The sequence below is a fragment of the Sparus aurata genome, chromosome 19 (genome assembly GCF_900880675.1).
Source record: "Sparus aurata chromosome 19, fSpaAur1.1, whole genome shotgun sequence".
Taxonomy (NCBI): domain Eukaryota; kingdom Metazoa; phylum Chordata; class Actinopteri; order Spariformes; family Sparidae; genus Sparus; species Sparus aurata.
In genome coordinates, this window is record NC_044205.1 from 9606864 (window position 1) to 9634343 (window position 27480).

The 27480-nt window shown below is 41.1% G+C and overlaps 2 protein-coding genes across 5 annotated transcripts in view; both read left to right on the forward strand.

Annotated features, from left to right (window-relative positions):
* The window catches only part of ccny (cyclin Y), a 41037-nt gene extending 21665 nt beyond the window's left edge, over positions 1 to 19372 (forward strand). The window contains exons 2-12 of one of the 4 annotated variants that reach the window (XM_030398512.1): positions 2667 to 2741; positions 5237 to 5257; positions 6589 to 6623; positions 6795 to 6818; positions 7413 to 7513; positions 7649 to 7684; positions 7777 to 7834; positions 8202 to 8321; positions 12323 to 12489; positions 14699 to 14861; positions 15793 to 19372. In XM_030398512.1, the coding sequence (XP_030254372.1) occupies positions 2667 to 2741; positions 5237 to 5257; positions 6589 to 6623; positions 6795 to 6818; positions 7413 to 7513; positions 7649 to 7684; positions 7777 to 7834; positions 8202 to 8321; positions 12323 to 12489; positions 14699 to 14861; positions 15793 to 15909 (917 nt within the window). In that variant the 3' untranslated portion in view covers positions 15910 to 19372. The remainder of the gene's footprint in view (positions 1 to 2666; positions 2742 to 5236; positions 5258 to 6588; positions 6624 to 6794; positions 6819 to 7412; positions 7514 to 7648; positions 7685 to 7776; positions 7835 to 8201; positions 8322 to 12322; positions 12490 to 14698; positions 14862 to 15792) is intronic. The other 3 variants (XM_030398514.1, XM_030398513.1, XM_030398515.1) reach the window with 3 other exon arrangements.
* Positions 19373 to 23177: 3805 nt separating this feature from the next.
* On the forward strand, positions 23178 to 27144 carry gjd4 (gap junction protein delta 4). Its single transcript, XM_030397817.1, has 2 exons — positions 23178 to 23570; positions 23745 to 27144. The coding sequence occupies exons 1-2, from the start codon at positions 23510 to 23512 to the stop codon at positions 24962 to 24964; spliced, it is 1281 nt and encodes a 426-aa protein (XP_030253677.1). The 5' UTR covers positions 23178 to 23509; the 3' UTR covers positions 24965 to 27144.
* The last annotated feature ends 336 nt before the right edge of the window (positions 27145 to 27480 follow it).

Sequence of the window (27480 nt, forward strand, 5' to 3'; positions counted from 1 at the left end):
TTTACGCTTCTACAGAAACCCAACAATAAACTCAAGAACACATCTATAGATAGATGGTGAACAAAACCAATTTGGACACTAAAGCAGCCATAACCCGTTGATCTTCTTGTCATTGTTCTCCAGATAAATGAATACACTTCTTTGTTTCCACCATGCAAGGCCTGTTTAAAGCAAAGGAAATCCATCACCTCTGTTTTGTCTTGTCAGTGACAGTCATGTAAGACTGCACAGTCATACAATAATATATGGAGGGTGCAGTTGGAAGATATGATGATATATACAGACTATATGCCATGAGCCAAACAAACTGGCAACCAGAGATATATTTAGTAGATCTATTTTAATGTCTGTGGTTGTTTGTGGTTATTTAGGGCAATGCTTCAGATCAGTGAGCAAGACTTTTATGTATGTAAATATATATTTTTTTTATAATTTTTGCATCAATGTAATAAAGTACTGTATGTTAAGTATGCAAGACACTCCCCCTGTTAATTTCATCCATACATTGTCTCAGTTGACATTCCAGATACGTTCAGGTTTCTTTGCAAATGTTCTTAACAAGAATCACAATGTCAGCTTTCAGCAATAATGTATGACTGAACTGAGTTGTGTTGTAGATGTATGTGCCACTGCACTATGTGTGCACTGCATAAACCACTAAAAGATGAGCAGTGTGCAGCATCATTAATCCACCTTCAGTTCTCCTTCACTGCTCTTTGCTTCTTCCCACACACCCATCTTTTAAGCAGCACCGTGTGTCACCGCTTACTCCTACATCATGGCTGTGTGTGTTTGTGTCCTTTGAGGCTCTTCAAGTGGCTCTCAAACACAAAAAGACAGTAGTTCAAAAGAGTCTGCACACAATAGCAGTGGCTGCTCCCTTGTGTGACCTGCAGCTCTGTGTCTTTCATTACATAGTCTTGAAATGGTTTTGCATGAATCATTTCCTCAAGGTCTTGCCCTGAAGCTGGCTGAAAACTGACCTCTTCTTCTTCCTCTTCCTGTCAATCATTCTTCAAAACTGCCACTCTCCTACTTCATTTTCTTCTCTCTTTTTCCTTTCACCTTTTTGTCAGTCATTATCAGCCCGTCACTCTTTTTCTGTCTCTCTGACTCTTGACATCTGTTTCTCTTTCTTCCTATTAGTCTATCTGGGTGTTGGCCCCTTCTGACCCTTCCTGTTTCACTGACATCATCCCAAGAAACCAGGAAGCTACTAATAGGGTCACCACCCCACACTTCTTTTTGTGTGTGTTAGGTTTTACTTTAGTTTTCTTGCCTTTGCTGAGATTTTAGGAGAAGTACAGAACGGTTTTAATTAATGATTAACCTAGACCGGAATATGATAATGATCACAACCTTGCGTCAACAAAGGCTTCATCTAAAGTTGTTCAGGATATTAAATCAATTCACCAGGATGCAATAAAACCCATGCAACCTTGGGGCTATAAAACCAGTCCACTGTTCAAACAGCAGCTATGAATATACAGGTGGTTGGCTTACAATACAGCGCAAGAATCAGCCAAATCAAGACTCGTCTTTGTAAATTATTTGTTGATACTGATATATTCAGTGTTTTTATATCGCAGCCATCTGCCAGGCAACAGTGTCTGTAGATGCTTCTTGTTTGACACATATGTATCTAACAACGGATGGTTGAGTATTTACAGGAAAAAGGGTAAAAGGTAATCTTTTAAGCATCTTTTCTTGGCTATGGCCCCTTTTTTTCATTTTGCTTAGGCTAAACGATCAGTTACTTTAAAAAATATTGATCAGTTGTCATTATTTTGCACATGAAAAACACACTATTTCACATTGTAAAATGTTAGCCAGATGCAGTCACACTAACCTTAACTATCAGAAGCTAAACGTAATAAATGTAAAGGTGAAAATGTCATAAATTAAAGCAAACACAATTAAAAACAATAATGGTCAACTGGTCAGTCATGTATTATGTATAATCATCTGACCAATTTGATAATACTAAGATGAAGATGATAAATTGCTTTTATAAGAATGAAAACATGTAGAAATCATTAATCTACGGAGTGTTGCATGTTTAATCTGATTGTTGGTGATAATTAGTATTTAAAGCAGACTCACACCGAATTTCAGTCCTAAATTTTAGTTATAAAGTTCAAATTTTATACACACGTTTTTGTTTGTTTATTTCAGTTATTTGGCCATTAGTTTGAATTTGTATTCAGCATAGAAATGTAACAATTTGTCATCTAATCTGGAATGTATTTGGATCTGGACTCGGAAAAATTGTGATAAACATTTTTCACTTACTTTTGACACCTTTAATTGATCAACCCTTAACATAATAACTGCTTTCAGTTCATCATCTCATTAAATGCTCAAAGATGTTTTTCTTGTGATTCTCTTAGTTCGCAGTTTCTATGCCAACTGCTGTCCTATGTGGTTGCTGATCCTGGGCTGTATGTGTGTACAGACAATGAACTAAAAGAAATCTGCACAAATCTGCACATCAATTTATGAAGCGCCGTGTACAGTAATCTTAAAACCTTGCTCCACTACTGAGTAACATTGTATTTGTACAAGAAGTGTATCCTGGTTGTCCAGGTTTTCCAAAAGCAAATCAGTCAATAGATTTCTAATTTACTACTTGTAAGACTAATGATCTTCATTTTCCTCCTTTTCAGATCTGCCCATGGAATACAATCCCTCAGATCATCCCCGGGCCAGTACTATCTTCCTCAGCAAGTCACAGACTGATGGTGAGCATTACTCTTGAAGCACCCTGTCACTTCTCTGTGGCCTGCAAATACATCTCTGCATTATAACGGGGTTTCTTTGAGGACACAATTTAAGATAGTTGCACAAGTGTCAATGGTAGAGCCAAACAAGTGATAGAAACTGTTGGTGAGTGTGATAAAAGGTGTCTTAAAGAGCTTTATTAAATCATTTGAAAGGCACACAGGACCTGGTTAGATGAGGTAAAGGGAGCATCAGACAAAGTGAAGTTGTGTTCTTTGTTATTGTGATGTTTTAAGACCCTAGAAACTCAATCAAAAATGTTAATGGTTAATGTGAATAGGGCAAAACTGAGCATGAGGGCTGAGCACTAATATAATGGATGATTCTCCCAGCAGAGCCACAGCAGTTTCCTAGCCCATCATGGACCAAGTGTGGACCAAGTGTAAATCATGAACTTATAGCTGTTTGGCGATCTTTAGAATGCATTTGAGATGCACAGTTCAGATAGATCCATCAAAGATCTTAATTGTATTCTTTATTACATTTCCTTTCCCGTCAGGGCCCCTGTTCCCAGCCATCCTTACTTTCTTTTGTGACCCTGGAATAATATGTGCCTTTAACTCTTCATGTTGACTGAAGGGCTGTCAAGCATGATGTTCAGTTATTCTTCCTTAGGTTCAAACCATTTGAATATCTATCTGTGTACAGTCTATAAGAGGACAAACAAATACAACCAGAGATGTAACTACTGGTCTAGGTATATTGTATTCAACATAAACACGTCTTTAAATATAGACCAACCCACATATTGTGTTGGCAGATACGCTGCTGATACACTGTCATCTGGTAATGGCCTATAACAGATATATTGATATTGATGCATATGTTGTTCAATATGCTATGATATTAAAACCTTTTTTTGAACATTATAATGCTGAAAAAGATGCCGTGGGGCTGATTCATAATCACAAAATTCCCAGTCAAGTTTATTGTTTCATTGCACTGTTGTAACTTAAACAGTAACGTTTGTTGTTAAAACTGTCGACTATCCTGCCTGCATTACATAATCTTTGTCACAAGTGTTTGATAACCACATTTTAAGGATCATCTTAAGAAATGTGTGTATATAAGGCCAACATATCAATATTGGAATCTTTTTAATCCCTGATATTTTCATTTTTGTCAAATCAAGTATCTGTTGGGAATACTTTTAAAAGTTTACATAACAATATAAACAAATACAATAATGTCCAACACTGTAAAAAATTATTTAAATACTGTAAACCTCTCTCTCTCTCTCTGGGCTGTGGTTGGTGCTAAAGTGAGATCTGAGAGCATTAATGATATTGTATTAGATAAGTGAAGTTTTATACATTAGCCCTCAGGTTGCTAGTTTACTGTAGCTTACAAAGCTTGCATGTCACTTTATTTCGAGGTTTCACATTGCACTTTCTACTGATCAAAATTCAAAGTATTTCCAAACGGCGCTGTAGAGTGCAAAAAACTCTCTCTGTGGCCAGTTTGGTTATTTATGTTACTACCATCATTACTACTTTGTTGCTAAATTATTTGCTCATTTCAGCTTGACCTATATTTAATTTTCGATCAATGAAAGTGACACTGTGGAACTTCTGTCCTTTATGCAGAGCACTGTGGGCAGCACCACAATAGTGCTGCTTTTTTCCCCTCAATCAAATATTGATTTTCACAATCAAATGTTTTTTTTCATTTACAACATGATTATATGATCAACTTGTAAATGATTGTTGACAGTCCTAGTTGATTCTATGTTATATCAATTGCCATTGATCCTCGAGAACATAATGCCTAATGAGAGACATTACTCAAAGAGCAGCGTTTTCATAAGTGCCAGATTGCACATAAAGCAGGAACAAAGCAGCCTGCAAAACTAATATCAAAAGCATCTTTATGTTTTAACTCATGGAAGTCACACAGTCACGATGGCATCTGCTGCTTGCTTTGTGAGGAAGCAGGCAGTTCATTGATGCTACATAAAAGTACTGCTGATCAACCTCCTTCACAGGCTCCTGCAAAAAATTTGGCTTCCTTACTTTTTGACTTTTTGACACCAAATGGTGTGTTTTGATCAAGCAGAGAGACTGATCCTGTAACAGTTTGGACACTTCAGAGTGACAGTTAATGCATTTTAATAAACTGAGATGTGATGAAGTTTGTTTCTAAGATTACTTTTTTGGTTCAGCCATAATCTCTTTACTGTGGTGATAAGAGGCTTAATATTGTTCCATCTGCACACAGTGGAGAAAGGCTGGTTTGGCTGAAGAGCTTGTAGCCTGAAGGCTGACATATTGATCTGATGTTAAGGGCTGGTGCCATATCAAGCTCCTGTTTTTATCAACAAATTGTACTTACTGTAAATACTACACACATTGGGCAGGTCCTTTACACTCAACCTAAAACCTTTATATAACTATAGCCCATTGTGCATCTGTGCCATGAACAAACATAGAGACAACTTGGACTTTGTGTTTTTCAGTTGCTGTGCCCAACAAAAAAGGTAAGCTTGTATGTGTCTGGTCTCAGTAGGCAGGTTAGCATTATGCTTTTTGTTTGTCTGGGCACTTACCTTTCATGTGTTCTCGAGCTTTATTGTATGCTTGTTCTTGATCTGTATCGTCTTCTATTAGCAGGTGGCGTACCTTCACTGCTGAGCTGCTGATATCATTATGTGTGTTTATTTGTGTGTGTGTTTGTGTGTTTAGCCTATTTGTATGTCGGCTTACAGGATGCAGCAGTATGAATAGGGACACGTTGACCTAAAAATTGTCTATGGATTACTAAAATGACACATAGCAACTGGTCATTTTCCTCATCAACAGCCTTTGGAAACATTTTTAGCAGAGGAGATGGAAAAGAATAAAAGTCAGGATTCATCAGATTGTTTAAAGAATATTTAATATAGGAGTGTTGATGTGTAAGAAAAAATGATAGCATCCACATATTTTTAATTACTTCCCAAACCAGTCAAAAATCAGGGGGTCGGGATTGTGATCTAGTTGTATTTTTGCAGCCCTAATTAAGACGTACACTGTAGAGCCTGCAGCGCACACAGTCACGACTGGCCAGAGGAGAAAGATTGAAAACATGCGCATTAGAGTGCGTGTGTGACAGAAAGGTGAGAGACAGAGTGCAGGGATGAGAGGCGCCAGACCGCTCAATACGTCACTTTGTGTGTTTGTGTGTGTGTGTATGTGTGTGATGCTGCACTGTGCATCTGCTCCAGTTTGCTTGGCTAGCGATCTTTTCCCCCCCTTGTGCCTTATCCTACTTAAAAAGTAAAAACACATAAACATATAGACACAGATGGATACACAATCAGAAAACCGCGCTGACACACAGTTGTGTGTATGCCATGCACTTAGTGAAGTGAGCTCTGTAAAACTACCAAATCATCACATCCTCAAGTTAGAATTAGCATGGCAAATGAGCACATTTGTAGGTACAGAAAGAAATAAAAACAGGTGTGCTCAAATTACATCCCCTTGAGTAATACAGTCCCTGTGTTTGATTTAATTTGGACTCATGTAGGCCAAAATGATGAATTCATTGACTGACTTGCTCACAGTCTCTCCTACACATTGACACACAATTTCCAATGTATCATCATGTATGAGAGAAAAGGCATTTACAAGCTTTGAAATGTTCATTTTATCTTATCAGACATAGTTTGGAGTAATTAAATGAAAAAAAGCTCAGATTCTGTGATGATGGGTAACTTATAAACCCTGGACAAATGCTGCTCCCTGTCTGTAAGGGTCTTGTACTGCACGCATGCTGAGCTATAAGTGCGTATTGAGCTGACAGCTGTTCTCTCGTCCTCTTTTTCAGTTCGAGAAAAACGGAAAAGCCTTTACATCAATCATGTAAGTATGACAAAGGACGCTGTGTATGATAAATTAAAAGGGCAGTATTAGATCATACACAAAAGCAAAACACTATAAAATTGATTTTATTGATTAACTTTAGATTATATGATAGTGTAATACACCTGTGAATATTTTGTGGTGATTTTTATGTCTTGTATTTTTTGCAAGTTCACACACATTTCGGAGAACAAGGTAAAGTCCAAGTCAAAATGACCCTTAAAGTAATCCAAGCCTTTTGTCATTGTCCATCCCTCTATAAACCCTGTTGATTCCTCTTATAGATGTAGTCATTGCTGTGTAATGAGCTGAACGATGTAGTTGAATGCCTTTATTTAGATTCCATCACATTATTGTGTATGTCATTTGTAATTTGCTTATTCTCCTGGTTTTGTCATTTGCTCTTGGCACACGGAATGAGTGACCACTCCCTCAGCCCCAAATGCATGGATTGGTAAACTGTGTACTTTCACTGATGGAAAGACCTTATCAACATGATAACAGTCTGATTCTGTGTGTGTCAGGTTAACAAAATGAGCAAATTAAAAGAAAGACAGTTAATCATTAAATGGAAGTTGGGGGGCTTCTGTAAAGTTGCACTCAACCATAAATGCATGTGCCCATGTCAGGTGTTGACAGAAGTCTGTTCCATTGCTGTCAGCATGTCTTTGGGCTGGTCAGTGTATGCAGAAATAGAGATTGATGTATGTGTGTGTGTGTGTGTGTGTGTGTGTGTGTGTGTGTGTGTGTGTGTGTGTGTGTGTGTGTGTGTGCGTGTGTGAACTCCAGCATCATCCAGGCCCAGTGAGACGGAAGTACAGCTCATGTTCCACCATATTCCTTGATGACAGCACTGTCAGTCAGCCCAACCTCAAATACACCATCAAATGGTAACTACAGAACTGTAGATCTCTTCTCTTCCACTGATATTTAATCTCACATTGAGCAGAGATTGTGTGGCATATTGTCCTCTTATGCTTGTCCTAGTTTGAAATTGTCTTTTTCTACTTTGTTTGTCTTTACAGTGTAGCCCTCGCAATATACTACCACATAAAGAACAGGTATGTTTTATTTTTTTCCCCTAATTCCCTGTATTGTAATTTATTCATGTCTGTTGTAATCTGATGTTCTTCCTATATTATTGTCATTCCAGAGATGCCGACGGAAGAATGTTGTTAGACATTTTCGATGAGAAGCTGCATCCACTCTCGGTAAGGCCAAATTTCCATTATGAGCAAGCCATCGAGCTGTCAGGATTCATCAAGACAAACCACACAAGCTGATGAACAGCAAATAAGCCTACATGGATCAGACATGGGGGAAATGTCTCTTGTAATCTCAGGAGCCATCTGCGTCATTCACGTGTATTTACAGTTCCAATTTCTCTACTTGACAATTGCAAGGTTTCAGTCCAAAAATGTACATAACCACTTTTCTTGATGCTTCATATCCAAAACCTACAAAGCACTCCATTCAGAATGAATTCTCACTTATAAGGGAATGTCTTTGTAAGCAGCATGTATCTCCATTTTGGTAAACATTCAGATCAAATGTTTTGTTTATTGTCTTCGGTTCTAGAAGACGGAGATTCCTCCTGATTATGAGAAACACGACCCTGAGCAGAAACAGATCTACCGCTTCGTCAGGACGCTGTTCAGCGCCGCACAGCTCACTGCTGAGTGTGCCATTGTCACACTGGTAAGTGCATGTGTGTGTGTGTGTCTGGGTATTTCAGTGCTGACACCAGGAGGGAGTGTTGCATCCTTATTCTTTTTCTGCCCTCTCTTGTTATATGCGCTGTCTTCTTTCTTTGACTCTTTTGTTTTTGACTGTTTTTGGACCTAATTTCTTCCTCTTGAATCACATGAAAAGCTCACTGTATCCCTCTGGAGATTGTGTTACAAAAATTGTTGGAATTTTCACAGGAGGGGTGAGAAAATTGGAAGGTAACACAGGAATTGTGACAAGATCAGTTTGCTCTGTGCCATTTACTTTCAGAATTACTTTGGTGTTAAGTTGCCTGTAGTAAGGATATAATTGGTGCTTTACTGTACAGTCTGTTCTCTCCCTACAATATCCTGTGGTTCTCACCTGTATTAAAAATGTGAAAACAAGGACATCTTAACTCTCCTATGTCCCTGATTCCTCTTCTTTCTATCCTCCCCTGACACTTTATTTCTTAACCATCTGCTTTGTGAAAACGTGCAGATCTTCATTTAGATTCATGCAAAATAAGGTTGATTTGATTGTGTTGTTTTTCCTGTTTCTCATTTATACTTGCTTTTATCCGCCATGTGCAGTTGGGAACAAACTGTCACCTTCCCCACTTATTTGCCCAGAAACATGTCTTTCAGACTGGAAAGTGCAGGGTTAATATTGCTGGCCTAGTGGCCTAGTATTGAGTTACTCTTCTTTTTTGACGGAAGCACACATATGTGACCTGTATGTATGGAGGACTGGGTGAGCCCTTGTGTGTACACTAATGCAAAGTATATGTGACTGTTTACCTGTATTTATCCATGTACAGGTGTAGTCTGACAAAGGTGTCAAACTTCACAAGATGACATGTGCACACACAGACACACAGCACAGTCTGGCACATGACCAGCCACTGGCATGCCATCTGTAATTGAATAGGCCTGTTGGCTGGTGGTTATGGGCTAAGCTTAGTCGACACAGCTAACTTTAGACAAGAGTTGAGATGGAAGTTGGGCATCTTCCTTCCCTTTCCCAATCATTACATCATAGGATAAGAAAGGGATGTAAATATTTCCTGGTTGCTGCACTCTCAACTGAATAATTTTGGGCCATGGACAAAACGAAACATTTTAGGATGTAATTTTGGACTTTTGGAAATATGATTGATATTTACAATTTTATCACATTTCATACCAATTTTATATTTTAATTGAGGAAATAATCAACAATGAAAATGATCGTTAGTCGCTGCTATATTTGTCACCCTTTGTGTTGTAAACTTGTTAGATGTGTAGTAAACCCTGTGTTCATGTAGCATGAGTTAGCTACCTAGCTAATGCCAATCAAAACAATGTGCAGTGTTTTTGTCTATCACTGCACAATTGCTTCATCCTAGCACTCCCATCGCCCTTCTAGTTGTTTTCTACCAAAAAATGTCATATGGAAACCAGGTGTGGTGTGTTATAAACATTTACTTATTTAGCCCGATTGTAGATGTTTCATGTTCATGATTGATATTCTCTTCCTGCACTTAAACGTTTACCTACAGTAAATGAACAGTCCTGCTCTGGTAACAGATAATCCACGAAGAACACTATATACCAGTATAACGCTGGCTCATTATTTTCTGAATTATCTCAGCAGAATATGTTTTACAGGATAATTTAAAGCAACATTACTTAGAAGAACAACTTTAACATCATTTTGATTGTCTTGTAATAGGGTGAATGGTATCTCTGTCACAGCCGCTCGTCCCCTCTATCACTTATTTCTGCACTGTGTAACTTAAGTGAGAGAGTGTAGGATAACAGTGTAATGCCCACATTTACTTCGACATATTTCAAGACATTATATTGTTATGACGTATTGAGTTGTGTTTGTTGTTGGCACTTAAATTACATCTGACAAATTGTTACAGACCTGAACTCTACTTGTGAGAGTGGTGTTGCACTCAGAAACTGTAGGGATGCCAAATCACACAAAATGTCAATTTCTACATAATGTATTTGTTAAGTAAGAAACACCACGTGATGGTTTGGAGTTTACACTTGGATGCTGACAATTGGTGTATAGAAGTTAAAAACAACCATCAGTCACTGATGTGGCCATTAATGGATTCTGCTATTTAACTGGGTGAACCACTAACTTCAAATCAAGTGCTTGATGCTTTGGCTTCCCACTGTTATAAATAATGGATGTGATTTGACTCTCCTAAATAAAGGAAATAGCATGTTGTTTAATCAGTGTTAAACATTTTCTTTTCATAACATTTAGAACATCCTCTGTTTCAGAAATGAGTCAGAGGTTAGTTGAATCTTTGGAGACCAGTTTCTCTGTCTGGTAAGAAACCTCATATGTGACATCAGCCCAAAGTACAGAAAAACAAAACTGGGGTTCAGTCTGATTGCACAAGGCTGCTCTCTGCTAACCCCACTGCCTTTGGATCCTATGTTGTGCTTGTTTGTGTAGTTTTCCCCTCTGCTGTTGCATTCATATCGCTCGGCATGTGGTCTGGCTCACATTTCATGCAGGCTTTCTTCAGTTGTTTTTGCTGCCTGCTGCCAGATGAGTGTATAACTAGTGTCTGTTGGCAGGCTCTGGGCCACAACAGAGATGCGTTAGCATTGCCTGCCGGCGGAAAGTCCAACTGGGCATGCCTTGTCCAATTAGCTACCTGGGCTGTGCTAGTAGGCATGACGAACCAGGCTGCATAAAAGGATAACAAATATTTCCATTTCTTGTTCTCCCTTCTCTTTTCTTCTCCATGTGTCTGAACCACAAGGAAATTTTATATATTTTATATTTAGTAATCAAAATGGTAAAAATCATCAAGTAACAGGTAAAAGTCTTTTAGGGTTCTGTTTAGGTTTCATAATACTGACAGTTCTGCCACTGTGCAGATTCAAACAGCATCATAAAAAGATGAATGCACTGTCCGTTCCACTCCAAAATACAGTGTCTACACAAAACAATTTTTTTTTTCTGTCAGGCTTGTCATCTCAGATGACAGTTTTCAAGGTTCTAATCTTCTGTAGCTGGTCTGAATTCAGTTGAGCATGCAGTCAATTGTATGTAAGGGAAATAATGTATATCCTAGTCAGCTGGGGAAAGAATGCTATCACATGAGTAAGATTTATTGTTTGTTTTAGACCATATCTGTTACAAAATGAAGTAGACTGTAGTATACTGAAGTTAGACATTTTTTAAAATGACAAAATTAAAGTACCAAGTCCTTACAGAGCTATATCACAATTTATATAAAAAATGGAAATGTACAAAAAAGGTGAAGTACCTAAGGGTAAAGTAAAATCACTACAATGTACGTGCTGTTTATACCACACATGTATTGTATTATTTTGGAGTGTGTAGTGGGAGATGAATGAACTTTTATGAGTAAGACTGAATGTATATCGTAGCTTCCATCAGCAAGCTAGATGTGTATCTTCATGCAGCAGATCCCTACTGCTTTCATCTTTGACAATAGCCATAAAATCAAATAGAATACATTCTCCCTTTTGAACAAAGTGATGATCAATGGATCAGAAGAATGAGCTTCTGTACAAGTATTCCGACTTGTATGAAACAGGTGCCTGCGGGCTCAGCGTGCTTTGTGATCTGTAGACTGTGGGAATTCTGGCTCCTGAAAAAAAAGGAAGAGAAATGGAAATGGGGAGAGAGACAGAGAGATGGAGTGTTTCGATCCCTATATATATATTTTAATGAACGAGCTCAGGGGGAGCTGGATTTCATCAGCTTTTGACATCTTGTTATTTTTGTTTTTACCTGAAGGCAGTGTAGGCAGGAGACTGCAAAACCGGAAAGCAGCAAACTACCTCTGCAACTGAATGTAGAGAGGGAGAGCAGAGGCTAATTAAACACAGAAACAAACAGGATGACTTGCTTATTACACAAGTATTGGATGATACATTAATATAAGATTCATAGTGTTGAAAAGACAGAATCCACAGGGATCTTAAATGTGACACATATCTTTCTCACAGGTGTATTTGGAGAGGCTCCTGACCTACGCTGAGATCGACATTTGTCCTGCCAACTGGAAGCGTATCGTGTTAGGAGCTATCCTCCTGGCATCGAAGGTCTGGGATGACCAGGCGGTCTGGAATGTCGACTACTGCCAAATTCTCAAGGATATCACTGTGGAGGACATGTGAGTTGCTGGACAAACACATGAATCAGTAATCGAATAATCGCTGTTAAGATAAAGAATATCTGATTGAACCTGAGTAAACATTTGCCACAAACTTGATTTAAAAAAACACAGTGCACGCAATTACCTTTTAATATTCCTATAAAGACTAAGATAATATTTCATATACATGTTTTAATGATAGAATTTCCAGAAATGTGTTTCACAACAGATGCATAGTTGGAAAAACAATACGGAATGTTGTGGAACGAGCTGACTTCACCAATCGATTGAATTGACTTCTTTGCCTTTCCTTTGGAAGCTGCAGTTCCGCCAGCTTCTCTCAAGTATACTTAGTATTAGAGATCATATTGAAGCATATTTTCATAGTTTGTTTTTCTGGTTGTTCCGCAGTGTAGTGTAGTTCTAAAAAAAAGACAGCAAATGTTCATATTTGGAGAGACTGTTAATTCTTTGGCATTTTTCCTTTAAAATGCTGTTGGCCATAAATCAATTTGTTTTTCTGTTGATTCTCTCAGCTGTAAGGACCTGACTTGATCTCAGCGATTCCTCTTAACTACCGTACCTGTCTGCACTCCCATTAAGGAACTCACTTTTATGGTCTTCCATGCTGAGAATAGTCTGTGTGTAGACTAGGGCCAGGTTCAAGAGGTGTTGAGAATTGCATGTATGGTGGTCTGGACATGTTTAGAGCGACCTCTGGCCAATTTGTCTGACACCCTTCACTGTCATTTGTTGTGCCTGTTGGATTGGTCCCAAAAAAGGCGGCAATGCAGGTTGGCTCAGTTAAATACAACTCAGCCTTAGGATGAAGTGTCATCCCCTAATGTTGTCTACCCTTTGTTAGAACAAGATTTATGCATATACCAATGGAACTATCTTTCCCAATGAGGAACCTTTATATTTCAGCTGGTTTATGAGTTCCTAACATTCTGACAATTAAAGATGCATGGATAATAAGTTTAATAGTAATGTTCCTGGAGCAATAAGTTGGATATTTTTTCAGGGTTAAACTACGAATGCATGGCACATTTTGACAGCATCATCTTTGATTACAAATTAAATCACCATTGCCATGTGTGAAACAGGGAAGAAGCATCTTGAGCATGAGGACCCACCACTCTGTCCTATATACCACATCCGGCTCAAATCCACAGGAATCTTTGCGAGCTTATTCTAAGGGGGAACATGATGCTGCAGACGTGTTGCCGCTGCTGTGGCCTCTGACCACTGCTGCATTCACACTGGCTGGATATTCTTGTCCTTGGGCTCAGATTTTACAGAGCTGTGGCTGTAATCCACCTGTTTGGGACTCTCTCCAGCGAGAGGAGCCCAGCATGTACTTCTGCTGTGCTCCCATAAGACAGTTTTACAGGACAGTGCTTGACCAGAGATTTCCTCAGTAAATCAACTTCAGTCTTTTTTAAAAATCCGTGCTGGGGAATCTTGCCGGCTTAACTCCCCTTTCCACCCTTCAACAGACTGAAGTGACTGAGAAATAACTGCAGGGGAGTCTGGGGAAAATTATGAGGAGTGGAGAAAGGCAGAAAAGAAATGGATGAGAATAGCTGAATGAGTGCCACAGAGAGATAAAAAAGAAGCAGCGTTATTAGGCAGTTTGGCTACAGCGGAGTCTAAATTTAGCTTGTCTGTTGCTGCATGCCTGTAAATGTGCGTGGGTGGGGAACAAAGGCTAGGAAGAGGAGATGGATAGTGCTTCTTATGCAGGTTACAATGCAGAAAGAGTCAGTCATGACTGAAGATAAACAGATGAAAGCGTCTGTCAACGCGCTGCAGAAGGGATCACAGAGCCATGCAGCATCGAGCAATGCATGACAATAGCATTTTCAGGATGTGGGATTAATACGCTTTCTTACACATCATGCTCAGAGCCCTTTTGCTTAGATATCTCTCGTTCTGAGGATGAAGGAAGGCTTATGTTTGGTGGGTGTACGAGGGATTTACTCAGTATATGTGTATTGGCACTGTGCATGTGAAAATAACACCCACAGTCTGTGTAAGGTGATGGATTTGCCAGGATGGTCTAATGAGTACTCCCTGTCTCTCTGTATCCTCCTCAGGCTCTCAGTACAGAATTTATTTGAATTTGATCTAACTAACTTCATTTCTAATCCCCACTGAGATATCAGATTTTCTTTTATCAACTCACACATACTCTCCCTCTCTCTCTCTCTCTCTCTCACAAAAGGAATGAGCTGGAGCGTCAGTTCCTGGAGCTGCTGCAGTTCAACATCAATGTTCCATCCAGCGTCTACGCCAAGTATTACTTTGACCTGCGCTCACTGGCCGAGGCCAACAACCTCAGCTTTCCCCTGGAACCCCTCAGCAGGGACAAAGCCCAGAAACTAGAGGTGAGTCGCACACACCCACCCAAGATTGGATTTTGATGTGGAGCTCAGGTCATTCGGAAAAAAAGAGAAAAAATCTTGAAATCCAAGCCCAGTTTATTGCGGCCTGAGGATGTGGAATACAGTCAACTGAGGCCAGCCCACTAATTAGTATTTTGAAGGCACCGCACACATGCACACGAAACACAGACTGGAGATCGTCTGCTGGGTGAAGGACAGAGTGTTGTGCTGTTTTGATGAGTAATTAGCTTCACCGCCTCAACATCTGTCTCCCTCCCTATGTGCGACTAATGTGGTTACTTTTTTAAACAAATCTTAGCAGCGATAAGCAATGCATCATTGCCTTCCTTTATTTGCTCCATCCCAAAAATTCTCTGTTTGACCAAAGCAAACCTTGTCATGGCAAGAAAAGCATTAAATCAATGTCTGCATAACATTTACTTTTGCCTGTGTCAGGGCAGTTGGTATACACTTAATGAATCTGAGCCATTTGTTTATGTTATTCGCTCACCTTTGCTTTTCTTGCCATGACAAGTCAAAATGTCTGCTGGTGTTACTGGAGTAATGTGCTGGTGAAGTACCCCAGAGCCTAATTTGTGATTTATGTGGTGTCACGAAACTGCCTACACCAATAAAAACAGGCTAAGATCTCCGACACTCACAAAACTATCAAGTGAGAAAGCGTCATGCTAATTAACCAAGGTTTGTAGATGCCTACACAGTCCTAAGAAGACGTCTCATCAGACAACATGAAAGCCATAACACTTACTTTAATGAATGTGTTTTGCTGATAATCACTTCAGGTTTTAGTTTACCCTATCATCATGTTTTGAATGCTTAGATTTAGTTTAACATTATCTTCAGTTTTGACAGGAAGAGTCATAATAGAGTTACAGGCCATCTCCATCTTATTCCTGCTGTGTTTTCTCTTTAGGCCATCTCGCGGTTGTGTGATGACACATACAAGGACTTGAGGAAACAAGCCAAGAAACGGTCAGTGAGCGCAGACAACCTGACTGTGGTGCGGTGGTGTCCAGCCATCATCTCCTAACACTGGCTGCCTGCGGCACGGAGTCTGTCAGACAATACTGTACTGCGTTTTCTGCCTGGTAAGCAGGCAAACCAGGTGGGCAGCAGTCCTGTGGATCAGTGGGTCTGTCTGGAATACACACACATGTACACACATACACACACACACACTCACACAATCTTGCACTTTTAAGTGAGATTGCACCCTCTCTGGTCGTTGTACATAAAAGAAGTCCCACTCGCTGCCTGCACTGAACCAAACAGAGCTGAGCTGAACCAAACTGAAGTATGTGATTGAACGTTGTCGGGATGACGACCTTGACTGCAGAAGAAAAAAGGGGACAAACTGAAATACAGCTGACAACACGAGAGACTGTGTGAAGTTGGCAAAAGAAGATAGGAGCATGCTGAATGCGAAGCAGCGACAGCGTTCCATAATTCCCTCTGAGGCTGGACTGGCTTGTGCAGTTGATTGAGGGAAGTCGTGTACATTCCTTTCATGTTAATCTCCTGCTTCAGTTTCTTAGCTGAGGCAGGAGATGATTTTTGACAGCGAACAGGCACATTTTTAAATTTTAAAATGCTCAATTCCTCAATTTGTGTCAGTGTTTTGTTGGTGTTTATCTGTTCTTTTGCATTCCCATCCAGCCAAAACCTCTGCTAAGCAGATCGACAAATAAAAGACACGTACATTCCACTGCTCACCGGAGTGTACAGCTGATGCATTTAACTGGACTACATATCGTTCACTCTCCCGACAAAAATATCCCTCCGAGTATTCATTTACATTGTGGCCATTTAACTGAAGAGAGCTAACATTGTTTTTCCAATGTTAAAGTCGGTGTTCAGCTCAGCTGCGCTTTGACAGGCCCTGGGAATTCAAATGTTTCTGTTCCAGTTAGAGAACAGCTTCTCATATACAGCTCTTCACTTAAAGCAATACTCATGCATTGCTTTGTTGTAGTGATTAAAATACGATGAAGCATGCATACTTGGGAGAAGACTTACTGGAAAAATCACTGCTCTTGGTCAGATGTGTGACATACTGTAGAGCTTATGTTGTACTTAATTCACTGCCATTGTCCTGACCTGTGGTGCCTGTAATAAGCTAGTTTAACACTTCTCCCCCTTTCTACTGGTGGAATAGAACAAATAACTGAAGTATTTTTTTTTTTCTTCCTTAACATTTTGTACGGTTCTTCCAGCATACAAAGAAATAGCACAAATGGTATATTGACATGTAGGAGCCACTGAAAGCATGACTCTTCAGGGTTGTTTTTTGGCGTTTTGGAAAAGAGCAAAATGAATGAAAAAAAGCATTAAGTGACGATTCAAACACTGCATACAAAAAGACAGATTGTATACATTGTGCTAAATTGTCTCTGTACAGTGTAAATACAGCGCCAGTGTGCAAAATCTACAGACTGAATTCATACTGTAAAAAAAAAAACAGAATGATGGTAGAATATTTATATTGGATCAGTTTTTACTGTACACGAGGGGGACGGTTAATAAGTTTGACTCCTTGTTCCGATGACAAATCAAGTAAAGACAAAGTATTAAGATTTAAATGGGAGACACCACTTAAGATTTTTTGTCTGTTCTCTTGTTACGATGTTTTCTCACTTCAGAAAATGCCAGGTTTTTATGTGTTACATACTGTATATGGTATATAGATAATACAAGACAATTCAGGCTTATTGTATGATTTGTAATATATATATATATATATTTTTAACCCTACTGTGTGGAAGCATTGCCAGATTTCTTCTTTTTTATGGAGCCCCACAGCTGACAAAATTTTGTAAAATAAGTAAATATAAAACCTCAATAGTAATAATCAACCTCGTTTGCAAGGTAAGGGTTCCTTGTTAACAGTTTAACAGAAGTCTCTTTTATAATGGTTATCTTTTGGGAAAATGTATTTCGAGTAAATGGGATTTTTTGCGTTGCAGTACCTCGAGCTGAGAAATTAGTTTATGAAAGCTAAGTAGACAAGTAAAAAAAATAGTTTTCAGTTAGCTCAATTGATTAATGGTAAAGGATCAGTATAAATGGTTTCTATTTATTACCAACTGAAGAATAGACGAAAAGTCTACTCTTTTTTTGTTTAACCTTACTCTAAAATTATTCATTAATGTGTTCAATCAACACATTTACAACATTTTGTCTGTTTTGGGACTCTGTAGTGTCTTGCATTTACTGGACATAAGTGAAAACTCTTTTTTTCATGAACAAATCCTTCCATTTCTTTCCATTTCTCAAATCAGAAACGAGACAATATACAGGGATGATGTAGACGGAACACTTAAATCATTGAGTCGACTGGTTTATTCATTCAAGTGTTCACACTCTTGATAAAAGTGTGAAGTAATGCTTCTATTATATAAACCTTTTAATAGTGGTCGTTTGCCTTATGATCAACTGGATTCCCATTTTCCTCCACTACATCATTAAAATAGGCAGTTAACTGCATTCTTAAAAATATCATGACGTAACCTGGAAATGTCTGATAAAGGCACAAATGGATCGTTTTTTATTGCTTTTTTCTTCGTAACACAAAAAGGTTGGTGAAAGGTCCAAACTGATTCATTGGCAACTTCCACGTCTGAGATTCAAGTTCAGTCAGTCAGTCTGAGCAGCAGGTGTGAGAAAGGGACAGAACTGTACCAAAGTCATGGAGCAAATGAAGGACGATCCTGTCCGGCGTGTTGCTCGGACCCAGCCCTCTTGCACATGAAGTTTATGAAAAGGTAGTCGGGGACTTTGGAAGGAGAGCTGTTGTTCTGCACGGTGCTTCGAATGAGTGAGAAATAAGGTGCAAAATAATTTGTCTTTAGGAAAGAAACGTTACTGGAGTTGCTGTTGTGAGTTCAAAAATGTTTTGAGATATTCAAAGATTGTATATCCTATTTATTGTATGTGTGTGCGCATACAGCCCAAGTCTGGTATTTTCTGGACACGGAGGTGCAAGCGTTGACGCCATGTGGTCAACTTATGGTGAGTCCTGAGGTGGAACATTGACTCCAACAGCAAACAGCTTGGGCCTGTGGCGTCCTGTCGGCTGGTTAGGTGTGCGTCATAGCCTTGTGCACTGAACTCTACCTCTGCATAGAGTTTTACTTTTCTCTTGAGTTTTTTTTCCTCTTCCTCTCTTTAGCGACAATTGTTTTGGATTTCACCGATTCAGCTTTGGTCATGACGATTTTCCTGTGCTAACATCAGTCAACTGCTGTGACCGTTTTCTCATTGATTGATATTTTCAACAAGTTGTACTGTATTCTGTTGTTATTGCCATCGTATTATTTTGTTTTCAGCGAGTCAGTCATTCTGTCTATGTTCTCAGTTTGCCAAACTCAGATCTCTCTCTGTTCTCTCTGTATGATTTAAACCATGATTTATAGAAACTGCTCCCAGTTCTTCTCTTCTAAAGCAATGTTTAGAAAACCCTGTGCAAGAATTAAACTTTAAAACCTTGCAATAAATCCAGCGTGTCTCTTGTTTCATCTAAAGGATCAATTCGCACAAAGTGGAAGAGGTAATAGAAACGCACACACACACATCGATCATGGTGGTATCATGGTGGTGAGTTCTTCCCACACTGCTATCACAATATTTCAATATGTAATGTATTGTACAACTGATGTGACTAGGCTGGGTTTTTCTTCTCCCAGAAAGAACCATTTAAATGGCTTAGAGTGAGTGGTAATGCAGAGATTACTAGGGACACATTTAATCCTGCGTATTAGCCCTGATTTGCATTTCAATCGTCGCTCTGGTAATTGCCATACAAGTCAATTCTGTGCAACGAAGAGGTTGCCGCGAGCTTTAAAGGGAGCAACTGCTACATCAAGGACTTCCTTTTGAAATACTGTACGCGGAACAAACAAACTCACCTTTGAAAAACACATCTCTTGGTTTATTGAGCGCCGCAGTTCACAGTCTCTCATCTTTTGGTTGGCTGTCAAGTTCATTTCCCGTCTCTCAGGACTGAAGTGGCTTCCATCTTTATTCTGCATGCAGTGGGGTCTAGACGCCGTCTTATCGCTCCTCGCCCACTTCGTAGATGGTTTCAGGGGGTTAAGGATGGTTAGAGATGACTTGTAGGCTAAAAGATTGTATCAAACAATAGGGACTGAGTTCTGTGTCTCGCTGAGGATATTGCCTCTAAGAGGAGGCGAGACTTTGATGTTCTACAGACAGCTTTACACAAGAGGGGCTTCATGTGTCAAGACCATTTATTGTTTCTAACAGTTGGAACAGAACAGAAGGCCAATGGTAACACTTATTTTCTCTCAACTGACATTGTGTCTTAAGGCTCCCCCCCCCCCATCATGCCATGTTGTATATCCTTGTGCACCTATTGATCCCTTAGTATTAAGAAACCAAACACTTTCAACTCAAAGTGTGAGTAAACACCTGAAAATCAATGCATTCCATGGAGAGATCGACGCCATGTGGTGGAATTTCCCAGTCGGAGACAAAAAGAAGCACAGACACGATGCGACAACAGCACCGCTGTGCTCTGAAACCCATTATTTCCAATGGCTTGCGTGGCGCCAACGCAGTCGAGCGGTACCGAACCCAGTCGTGCGTGCAGAGCATATTGCACTTTGTCTAAAAGCCTGATAAAGAGAGACCCTCTTATACCTCAGTGTACATATCAGTTCAAATTAGGTGTTATTGCTTAGCCATGTTTAAATCATTGTGTTAGAGATGCTTAATATCCAGCATTATGGAAAATATTTTTGGAGCTAGCCGTTTTAGTAGAGCCCGAACAATATATCGATGGTCAGATATTGGCCTTTCACATAAATATTCATGTCGGCCCATGTAAACTCTCAGAAAAAACATGCTTGGGGTAAATTTAAATGACTACAATTACAGTTAAGTTTGCTGTTTCAGTGCACTCATCTCCTATCAAGATGAGAATAGTGTGTTGTTAATCTTCCTCCATCATAAATATTAGAATGTGTATATATATATATAGAGACGAACACAGCTGAGGGATCACTGCAAACAAATATGTGTATATCGGTCAATAAAGTTGATATTGGAATTTTTAAATGCCCAATAGTGTTATCAGAAACAGCCCATAATGCGCATATCAGGCAAACAAATTGTTTGCAATTTCACACACCTCCAGCAGACATGGAGCATCTTTGTTGTGCTGTGTTGTGTTTCTGGCCTCTTGGCAAATTTTTGTCTCCATCAGAAAATCTCCACTATGTTTGGGGCTGGACAGACAGTGAACAGTTTTCTGAAAACGTATTCCTGCCTGCTGGAAACTAGGTCAGTGATAGTGGTATGGCCAAACTCAAAACAATCAGCTTGAAAACAGCACAGAACTGCAGCGTCGAATCTACGCCTACTATCATATCACATTTCACATTTTCACACTGGCAACCTGTCAAATTCAAACCCCCCCAAAAAATAGCTGCTGTCAGCTCAGTTAAACATGTGGCCACCAGTCCACAGCCTCTGAGGCTGACGGAGGCCCGTGTGATGACAGCGTCTACAGCATCGAGGTGATTTAGAAGGGCTCCGACCAGATGACAAAGGCATGGAGGGTTCAGGTGGGGACAGGGGACAGGTGAAGCGGGAGGGGAGTTAAAAGTTCTGTGTTTTAAATTCTTACACGTTGTACCATTAATATAATGACAACGTGTCTTAAGACTGCAGCGCCGCGGTGTTGCACTGGTGCTGACGGAAAAAAAGGCCCTATAAATCCTGTGAAGTCTCAAAGGATTTTCTGCGGTCCTCCGGTGATGAATTCATCATCATGAACAGTGTGACAAAGACACAAAGAGCTTGAGAGAGACAAAAACCTGTGAAAAGAACGAGTCTTTCGCTGCGCATCACTTTATTTAACCATTGTCTTCATGCCCTTGGGTGCAGCTGGGATGTTTGTGTCACACCGGTGCATTGATACGAGGGATGTTCTTTTTAAGCACGACATAAAAAAAACTCCCGAGTACAAGCTGGTGGGAAATGGCAAAGTCTAAAATTGAAATAGAATAGTTGGCATGTGTGGAAATGGCACAACAAGAAGGGGAAGATGGTGAAAAAACGTTTTGCCAACATGGCCTCGAACACTGCCACGAAGGTCACTCATGCTCTATCACAGACATAATAATCCTCCAACTGAATGGCAGATATTCCCCTCTGAGAATAAACTACGGCTCAGATGCTTTACAGAAATGATTGCAGCATCTCTTTTGACTTTGATGCGGCTTACGTACAAATCACACGTCTGGCTTCGTGTGAGAGTGAGAGTTTCAGGTTGCTGTTGGGCTGTAAACTTCATTTTGGGGTTTTAGTTCAGCTTCAGTCTTAAGTTGTTTTTTGACAAAAACTTCTTGGAGTTTTATTAAACAGATAATAGTGGCATATCATTACTGCTGTTAATTAAACTCTGCCCTCACTGGGTTCACTGTTCATCACCCTCTTCACACTTTCATAGTTTCCAACAAAATCCATCGGTCCTTCACATGGAATGGCAGTGCTACAGTGCCCGTTTAAAGGTGCAATGTGCCCCCAGAGTTTGACATCACACACTGTCTATGACAGAATCATTTACATTTTGCATACAGCCTTGCCATCCATTCAAAATGAGCCATGTGGGATTCTTACTGTGAGTCACTGTGGAAGTGCTAATGACCATTCATCTGTAGTGATTATGAGCCAAGCTGGGCTTTAGCCATGTGTCCCACCAGAGACCTTGTCCATGAGCGAGGGTGGATGCAGCATGTGAGAAATGAACTGATGTCATTCTTTATGAGGGACATCTGCACTGTGAGTGTGAGTTTGAGTACAGAAGATACATTGATTTTAAGTTTATAATTAATCTGCTTTTGTTTTTTAAAAATGAGCGGCATAAATCATGAGAATTTCTCTTTTACTTTAGATTAATGATTAAACATGGTTCTGCTTCCTACCCATAATAAACGACTGCACAGTGGGCTCTTATCAGCCATAAACTGGCATCAGCTGTGGGAAAATACACTTTACAGCCTACTTACATTTCATGGGAGGTAATCCACAGTCTGCGTATCTACATGTTCCCTTGATTCATTACTGGAAGATGCGGCGGTAAGTGCTTGTATTTGTATGGAGCAGCCAGTTCGAACACGCTTGCCATTGTGCTTGAGAACTTAATACAGCAATTTAGAGTGAGTAAGCCAGGAGGCTTGTTACTCTCCTGTAAGGACGACCAGCAGCACCAAAATATCTCCGCAATGCCAGGATTGGGACGTGCCTTTGGAAGTGTGTTAAGAATAGACCCACAATGGGGCTCACTCCTGTCTTCTGTTGTCTCTGGACAGACAGCCTTCTGAAGGGAGACAGAGGAAGAGGTAATTTGTGTGGTTTCCCCTCCTGTGACTCAAATGGATCAAATTGGATTTTACCAACCAGAACCCGGCATGTACTCCCTCTAAGAGAGAGGGAGAAAGAGTCAGGGAACTTTTTCTCCATCAACCTGAAGGTGATTGTGCTACTGGAAGCCTCTTAGAGGGGTAGAGGAGTGGCTTGACGGGGAGTGAGCTACTGGATTAAGGGTTTACCTTGTGGCCTGGACTTTGAGGACTAGAAGATTTTGGAGGTTCTTGGGCACAGCAAGCATGGCGGGAAGCGCTTCCGAGGTCATCTTTATCTCTGTCAATCACAGCATCACTTTGATGGGTGAGTTGACTTCCCTGATAAAGCTCTGTAGCATGTGTGCAGTAATGTATTTTGGCTTTCCTGCAGATGTATAAACCTCAAGGGATAATCTCAAACGCGCTTTTGGCTGATTTTTGAGTTCTTTGCGAAATTTGCCTTAAGCACAAGTTTAACACCGGTGTGCTTATTTTTCAGGGAAGGTGTGGCTCATTGTGATGGTCTTCCTCCGTATCCTCATCCTCCTCTTTGCTGGTTATCCTCTCTACCAGGACGAGCAGGAGCGATTTGTGTGTAACACCATTCAACCCGGCTGTGCCAACGTTTGCTTCGATCTTTTCTCCCCCGTCTCTCTTTTCCGCTTCTGGCTGGTGCAGCTCGTCACCTTGTGCCTCCCCTACGTCATCTTTATCATCTACGTGGTCCACAAGGTCTCGAATGGCCTCACCGCGGAACCCAGCTCGTCGGGTCACGTCAAAGCCTCGCCGCTGTTCAACCTCCACCAGGAGCCGTTCTGCAAAACATCCGTAAACAAGATGGTGGCTGAGAGAGGGTGGGCCCGGTGCTTCACAGGAGCCTACATCCTCCATCTGATGTTCAGAACCTTGCTGGAGGCAGGGTTCGGGGCAGCTAACTACTATCTTTTTGGTTTCTACGTCCCCAGGAGGTTCCTGTGCCAGCATTCACCATGCACAACCCAGGTGGACTGCTACATCTCCAGGCCCACTGAGAAGACTGTGATGCTCAACTTCATGCTCGGTGTGGCTGCTCTGTCCCTTTTCCTAAATGTGGTGGACTTTGTCTGCGCCATCAAGCGCTCTGTGATGCAGAAGAGCAGGAAGAAAATGATAGTGGAGAAGATTTATGAAGAAGAGCAGTGCTTCCATTCAGTTGGAGGCACCACCAGAGCCATAGAGCCAAGCCCTTCCCTGGTCCAGCAGGATCTGGAGGTGGGGGTCGGCCCGACAGGGAGTTTCCGGAAGAGACAAAGCAGCAAGGGCTCTTGTGGAGGGGGATTGCTTGCCTCAGGCCAGGATCCAGCCTCCCCAGAGCACTCCTCTCTGCCATGCTCCCCAGGAGCTCCAGGGTGCAACACCAACGGGAACAATGGCTACTCTGTACCGCAAGAGGAGGTTCTGGAGAGGAATGGCAGTGAGGTTGCTCTCTGCCCCCCAGAGCCAATGGGGACACCAAAATCCATTCGTGTCAGCAAACGCAGTCGTCTCAAACCGCCACCTCCACCGAGACGGGACCTTGGCTCATCTCCCGGTGGGTCAGCAGCGCCCATTGGGGAAGTTTCCACAGCAACAGCAATCTGTACGAGGAGGGTTGGTCAGTATACGCTGGTTGAGCTGGCAAGCAATGCAGAGCTACAGACCAATGATGATGGGCAAGAGAAAAGATCAGAGTGGGTATGACCAAGGTGGACTGGTTTATTCGTGGGTTAATCTGAACAGGTGTGGAAGTTTTATAGGAAACAGACACCGAGAAACCCTCGCAACGGGAACAACTACTTGAGCTGACATCCTGCCATGCTCTCTACCTCATTTTAAAATGCAGACTGCGCTCTCACTTGAGGAGAATCCGGAGCGGCAACACGTTCACCAGACACCTCGGACTCACGAGGCATGATCACATTTGGTGTGATTTTATCCCAGCATCGGCTCGCATGGCCTACGAGGGCCGCTGGCTGAGTGATGCAAAGAAGCAAGAATTTCAAGTCAGGGATATGAACTCTCTCTTAACAAAGCAAGTCAAGAATGACGGGACACTCTAGCCTTCAGAGTCCTTGAAGAGCCGCAACCTTGAGAAAGTCTAAAAGAGGGCAGCCCACCTGTTTCTTCCCTTGTTGCCTTTTACCCCCACCTCTCCTGACACGCTGTCCATAAACAAAGATAGGCCTTGACCTGCCCCACGTGTACAGCCCCCCACCTCCCACCGCAGTCACTCTACATGATGGATCCAGAGAGCCCCTCTCTTTTGTGCTTGGGTCAAAGAACATCAATACCCTCTAGGCTAACTGCCTGGGGTGACCTTTTGGAATAAGAGGCCAAAATGAAAGACAATAATCCGGCTAAGGTGGGGTTTTTTTTCCAGCTCATAGAATGAAATAGGATTCCTCAGTCAGCGGTGAAGGACACTATGAAGGCCCCCGAAAGCCAGCATAGGCTCACAAAGCAATTATGTTCCCCCATAGGGGCTCTGTATTTATGGAGACAGCTTGTCACTCTATTTCAGGGCCTCGCAGAGCTTAGGAGGAATACAAACCTCAACATACGCTGTCACTGGAAATAGAGCACAGCGAAGCTCTGTAAGGGAGCCGTGCAGCCTGTTGCCCTTCAGGATATCTGCTCCTCTCTGCCTGCTGTAGCTTTGGTTTCGCCCTGATCACAGCTCAGACTAACGTGGGTCGTCTCCCACTGTGTCACGTGTCAACCGTCGACGGACTGTAGTGGGGATGCTGTAATGCCTAATTAACGCATTCCAGATATGTTTCCAGGTTTTCCCGTCCATTTTCTTGAAACCACCGGGCTACGTTAAGCAGCTGATTGAGAGTAGACTCCCGCAGTAAATCAGTGGCATCACTGTCGCATCTGCCGTTCTATAGCTGAGGGGCTGGTTCTCTGTGTAAATGGATAGCTCTTGATCCCCCCCCCCCCCCCCCTTGTGGTCTCTTTGAAGGCGACAACAAAAGCTCCCGGCCTCATATCTCACCTATCTACTGAGTGCTGCACCCAGACTGTCATAAGGGTGACCACAGGGGGTTTCTCGTCAGACCACAGCAGGTCTGATGGTGTCGCACCTCCTTCACACCCACTGTGTGGTGTAAAAGTCAAAGCTGGGCTGGGTTACACTTGAACGTGCTGGTTGATGTGTTAAATGATATTTAGTAAGTGCTGTTTTTGTTGTCATAGGAACAAATCTGTCCTGAATCTGTTCTTTATCAGAATGATCAATGCCGTATGCTCCGTCGCCATGAAATTCTTTCTGACATTGCCGTTAATTTTTTGATCAAAAACCATCTGTGCCTTATTCTCCTGACAAGTTATATCCGTTAAGATTTTCTTTTTTTCTTCTCCCAATGCAATAACAAATGAATCCATGCATAGTTGCACATGATTACATATGAAGTCCAGGGCAAAATTCTTGTGCATATAAATACTGTGTTTGATCTCTCCATATGTTTTCTACTTGTCTCACTCATTGACTCTTGATCTTTCTATGTGTTGGCTGTTCATCATTGTTGTCGAAACGGCAATGACACTGAAGATCATGTTACTCTTCAAAGCACTTTATCATAACTCTTCTTTGATCCGGTCCGTTGTGCTGTCGTCGCTTCACCAGTACTGTAGTTTGAAGTCGTGCTGCCCTCCAGTGACGCAAAATGTGAAATGCTGCCGTATATTGAATTCAACACTTGAGTGTAAGTGTCTTCTTTGTGTATTTGTATCTTCGTAAAACATTCTGGTTGTGACACTTTCTTTCAATAAACGGGTAGAGAACTGTTAAGCGTTCATTTCTGAAGGTTTCGTTCTCTACATTATCTAAACATTTCTGAAGTGGACTCTACTGACAAGTGATATGTCACACCATTTGCTCCAGCAGTTTTTTTTTTCCTTTTGGTCATTTTAGGGCATCCCAATTAATAGCATCCATCATTATGTTTCAAATTTCTGCATCTTTGTACCATTTGAAACCGGTTTGTGTCCTTTTCTGGAGTCAGGCAAGAATGTGGACAGCGTGAATGTGGACTCGTCTGAAGAGGGGCTTTTGCCTGAAGCATATCTGTGCATGGTTATGTAAACTTTTCTTGCAGCCCTTAGCAATTACGATAAAAGTTGCAAAACACATGGTAGTTGTCGTCGTGACCTCTGCAGGTTGCTGCATTTAAATGTGGATGCACAGACATGTAGCATGCACACTCAGGTGTGTC